Source organism: Calidris pugnax, unplaced genomic scaffold, assembly GCF_001431845.1.
Source record: "Calidris pugnax isolate Ruff unplaced genomic scaffold, ASM143184v1 scaffold564, whole genome shotgun sequence".
Lineage (NCBI taxonomy): Eukaryota > Metazoa > Chordata > Aves > Charadriiformes > Scolopacidae > Calidris > Calidris pugnax.
The window spans coordinates 19706-24939 of NW_015091351.1; the positions used below are offsets into that span (position 1 = coordinate 19706).

General features: G+C 59.4%; 1 protein-coding gene across 1 annotated transcript; it reads right to left on the minus strand.

Moving 5' to 3' along the window:
• Window positions 1–3202: 3202 nt before the first annotated feature.
• On the minus strand, window positions 3203–5227 carry LOC106899339 (calmodulin-A). Its single transcript, XM_014961127.1, has 5 exons — window positions 5086–5227; window positions 4650–4793; window positions 4457–4563; window positions 4241–4376; window positions 3203–3744 (listed from the first exon to the last, which is right to left on the minus strand). The coding sequence occupies exons 1-5, from the start codon at window positions 5177–5179 to the stop codon at window positions 3716–3718; spliced, it is 510 nt and encodes a 169-aa protein (XP_014816613.1). The 5' UTR covers window positions 5180–5227; the 3' UTR covers window positions 3203–3715.
• Window positions 5228–5234: the final 7 nt, after the last annotated feature.

Here is a 5234-nt window from a genome sequence, read left to right on the forward strand (position 1 = left end):
CGCCCTGGACGTCAAGGACTCCCTGCCAGCAGAGTCCTTCTTCAACAACGATGGCCAGCTCTGCTCCCCACCCCTGAGGTACCTCCAGCCCCCCGAAAACAGAACCAGCCTCTGCCCCTTCTGCCGTGTGATTAACGAGAAGCGCCGGGAAAGCCTTGGGGTTCCCGTCTCCTCTTCCGAGACCTCCCTGCAAAACCCCGGGGTTCTGGTCTTCTCCTCCTCCGAGAGCTCCATCGAGTCTTCCTCGGAGCCCCTGCCCCGGGTGGCAGAGGAGCCCCCCGTGGGCAGGGAGCGTGGCCGGGGGTCCTGCAGACTGCAGCGGTGCTGGGCCCGGCTGTGGGGTGCCCTCAAGGAGTGGTGGAGACGCCCCGGCTGCTGCTTCTAGTCCTGCCAGTGGTGGCAGTTCTGGGGGCACCAGAAGGGGAGAGGGTGGCCCTGAGGGACGGGGGAAGGGGGGCTGCCAACCCCCCCTGGGCTGCCCCCCATCTTAAATGGTAAAGGAATAAAGGTTTTTCTCTGTTCCTGCTGTGGTGGTTCATCCTCTCGACCCCCAGACGCCGGTTCCTCTGCTGCCCTCTCCATCCCTCTCTGCTGCCTTCAGGGGGCTTCAGGTGCCCGAGACACCTGGGTTTGGGAGGAAGGGATGGAGGGAGAAGGTGGCATCATCCCATCCATCATCCCATCACACTCCCATCCACCAGCCAGAGGTCAGGGTCTCTCCCGAGCACGTCTCCAGCCCCAGTCTCACCCCCTCAACCTTGTCAAAGTTGGGAGCCTCTCATCACTTCGGTGGCAGCAACGCCTGCTCCTCTCAGAAGCTTGGAGGTACTTTGCCACCTTCCACGGGAGGAAGGAAGGTTCTCTCAGAAGCTTGGCTACACCCTCCTTTCAGGGGGTTGGAGAGAGCGAGAAGGGTTCCCCTCAGCCTCCTTTTCTCCAGGCTGAACACCCCCACCCAGCTCCCTCAGCTACACCCAACTTCACCCAACTACACCGCAAACATTCCCCTATCCCCAGTTACACCTCAAACACCCTCCTATCCCCAACTACACTCATACACCCCAACGACACCCCTAGCATACCCCTATCGCCAACTACACTCACTCACTCCAACTACACCCCAACTACACCCCAAACACACTCCTATCCCCAACTACACCCCAACTGAACCACAAACACCCATCCCTAACTATATTCGTACACCACAACTGCACCCCAAATACCCCCCTATCCCCAACTACATTCGTACACCCCAACTGCAACCCAACTACACCCCAAACATACCCCTATCCCAAATTACACCCAAAACACCCTCCTATCCCCAACCACACACATAGACCCCAACTACACCCCAAACATACCCCTAGCCCCAACTACACCTCAACTGAAAACCAGACACCCATCTCTCACTACATTCGTACAACCCAACTGCACCCCAAGCGTACCCCTATCCCCAACTACACCCCAACTGCATCCCAAATACCTCCTTAAACCCAACTACACTCATACACTCCAACTGCACTCCAGCTACACCCCAAACATACCCCTATCCCCAACTATACCCAACTAAACCCCAAACACCCATCCCTAACTACATTCCTACACAACTACACCCCAAACACCCCCATATCCCCAACTACACTCATACACCCCAACTGCACCCAAAATACACACGAAACATATCCCTATCCCCAACTGCACCCCAAGTGAACCCCAAACACCCATCCCTAACTACATTCGTACACCCCAACTGCACCCCAAACCTACTGCTATCCCCAATTACACCCCAAACACCCTCCTATCCCCAACTACACTCATACACCCCAACTACATCCCAAGCATACCCCTATCCCCAACTATACCCAACTGAACCCCAAACACCTATCCCTAACTACATTCCTACACCACAACTACACCCCAAACACCCCCATATCCCCAACTACACTCATACACCCCAACTGCATGCCAACTACACCCCAAACATACCCCAATCCCCAATTACACCCCAAACACCCTCCTATAAAATACACACGAAACATATCCCTATCCCCAACTGCACCCCAAGTGAACCCCAAACACCCATCCCTAACTACATTCGTACACCCCAACTGCACCCCAAACCTACTGCTATCCCCAATTACACCCCAAACACCCTCCTATCCCCAACTACACTCATACACCCCAACTACATCCCAAGCATACCCCTATCCCCAACTATACCCAACTGAACCCCAAACACCTATCCCTAACTACATTCCTACACCACAACTACACCCCAAACACCCCCATATCCCCAACTACACTCATACACCCCAACTACATCCCAAGCATACCCCTATCCCCAACTATATCCCAAATACCCTCCTATCCCCAACTACACTTATATACCCCAACTGCACCCCTAGCACTCTAGCTAGTAACCCCAACTACACCCTAGCACCCCAGCTACACTCATACCCTCCAACTGCACTCCAGCTACACCCCAAACATACCCCTATCCCCAACTATATCCCAAATACCCTCCTATCCCCAACTACACTCATACACCCCAACTGCACCCCAGCTACACCCCAAACATACCCCTATCCCCAACTACACCCCAACTGCACCCCAAACACCCCCCCGATCCCCAAATACACTCATACACCCCAACTGCACCCCAAACCTCCTCAGACTCCAAATCCCACTGAAATGCCCCCAGATGGGGCAAGGGGGGGTGTGTGGAGGGCTGCTGTGTCCTGGGGAGGGGGACCCCGGACCTGTCCCAGACCTCCCCAAACTGTGGCAATGGGGTGCCCCCCCATGCCCCTCCCACCAAAGATTTGGGGACCCTCTATCCTGGTGGGGTTTCCTTCCCCCCAGAGCCCCATGGGTGTCCCTATCTGGTGGGTCTGGTGTGCCAGGGGGTGGACCAGAGGTCATCATGGTGGCAGGGACAGGCAGTGGCAGCCGGGGGGCTGGTCACGGTGGCCTCAGGCCCCCCTCACTTCGCCGTCATCATCTGCACAAACTCTGCCAGGAGAGAGAGGAGGGGCAGGGGGAAAGGGACACGGGGAGGATGAGGGGACACGATGAGGGACACGGGGAGGATGGGGACACGATGGGGACCCTCTGCGAAGGGTGCGAGGGGGTGTGTGCCGTCAGCATCAGGGCCCTCATTAGGGCCCCTCATTATTACCGCACCCCATTAAGGCCACAGGAATTGCAAAACCACTGGTTTATTTCAACAACACGCAGATAGGGGTGGGGGGGCTTCCAGCACCCCACTTCCTGCCCAAAAATGCCCAAAAATAAACCCCAGGGCCTGGTCCCACCCCCACCAAAGCCCAAAATCCCTGAAAACCAGGACCCGGGCCATTCCCCCCCCCCCCTCCCCACCCCCCAAGGATCCCCAACCCTCCTCAGACTCCAAATCCCACTGAAATGCCCCCAGATGGGGCAAGGGGGGGTGTGTGGAGGGCTGCTGTGTCCTGGGGAGGGGGACCCCGGACCTGTCCCAGACCTCCCCAAACTGTGGCAATGGGGTGCCCCCCCATGCCCCTCCCACCAAAGATTTGGGGACCCTCTATCCTGGTGGGGTTTCCTTCCCCCCAGAGCCCCATGGGTGTCCCTATCTGGTGGGTCTGGTGTGCCAGGGGGTGGACCAGAGGTCATCATGGTGGCAGGGACAGGCAGTGGCAGCCGGGGGGCTGGTCACGGTGGCCTCAGGCCCCCCTCACTTCGCCGTCATCATCTGCACAAACTCTGCCAGGAGAGAGAGGAGGGTCAGGGGGAAAGGGACACGGGGAGGATGAGGGGACACGATGAGGGACACGGGGAGGATGGGGACACGATGGGGGACACGGGGAGGATGGGGACACGATGGGGGACACCGTGGAGCCTGTGGGGATGGAGGACATGGAGGGGACAGGGGACACTGTGGGGTCAGAGGACACGGAGAACGGGTAGTCTGTGAAGGCGGAGGACACAGAGAGGACAGGGGACACTGCAGGGTTGGCTGTCCCCAGGCTGGCAGGGACAGGGGACACAGGGGTGTCCCCAGAAAGAGGTGATGGCCTCTTGGAGATAGGAGAACGTGGGATCCCACATTTCTGTCCCTCCTGCCTCCAAAGCAGAGCTCGTGCCAGGGGTGACAGGGGACACTGTGGTGTCCCAGGGCAATGGTGATGGGGAACATGGGGGATGAGAAGCGCCACGGGTGGGGACATGGGTGACAGCGGGGGGTGACAGCGGCACTCACCCTCGTAGTTGACCTGCCCGTCGCCGTCGATGTCGGCCTCTCGGATCATCTCGTCCACCTCCTCGTCCGTCAGCTTCTCCCCCAGGTTGGTCATCACATGCCTCAGCTCCGCTGCGCTGATGTACCCGTTCCCGTCCTGGGATTGGGGACAACCAGCCGTGACACCGGTCTTGCCCCATCCCCTTGTCTCCCCCCATCCCTGTCCCCGACCCCCACCTTGTCAAAGACACGGAAAGCCTCGCGGATCTCCTCCTCGCTGTCCGTGTCCTTCATCTTCCTCGCCATCATGGTGAGGAACTCGGGGAAGTCGATGGTGCCGTTGCCTGGGGTGGGGATGCAAATGGAGGAACGGTGAGGAAGGGACCGGGAGACAATGGGACAAGGGGACAGGGGGACAGGTGGGACTCACCGTCAGCGTCCACCTCGTTGATCATGTCCTGCAGCTCAGCCTCGGTGGGGTTCTGGCCCAGGGAGCGCATGACAGTGCCCAGCTCCTTGGTGGTGATGGTGCCGTCCCCGTCCTTGTCGAAGAGCGAGAAGGCCTCCTTGAACTCTGGGGACCGGTGACCATGGGTGACAACAGGACAACTGTCACCAGCAGGGGCCAGGGACAGCCGGGGAGTCTGCAGGTGGCCACAGCTGGGCACCCGTGTCACCCTGACAGCCAGTGTCACCTCCTGTGTGCCCTGGTGCCATCCCTCTGACACGTCAGTGTCCCCTCCAGGGTGTCCCACTGTCACCTTAGCACCCTAATGTTCCCTCCTGGGCGTTCCCCTGTCACCCCAGCACCCCAGTGTCCCCTCCTGGGTGTTCCCCAGCACCCCAGCACCCCAGTGTCCACCCACCTGCGATCTGCTCCTCGCTAAGCTGGTCAGCCTGGGGGAGGGACAGGGGTGAGGGGGCACCCACGGGACCCTCCAGCACCCACCACCCCAACATTCACTGGCACCCGAGCCCACTGATGCCCCCTCAACCCCCCACCCCAACTCCTGAC

Excerpts from the sequence above, each read along its gene's own strand:
- LOC106899339 (XM_014961127.1), bottom strand. The coding sequence starts at position 5,179 with ATGTTGGGGTGGTGGGTGCTGGAGGGTCCCGTGGGTGCCCCCTCACCC. Across the intron at positions 4,794-5,085 it reads TAGCGAGGAGCAGATCGCAG|AGTTCAAGGAGGCCTTCTCG; the intron begins GTGGGTGGACAC and ends ACCGGTCCCCAG. Across the intron at positions 4,564-4,649 it reads CAACGAGGTGGACGCTGACG|GCAACGGCACCATCGACTTC; the intron begins GTGAGTCCCACC and ends TCCCCACCCCAG.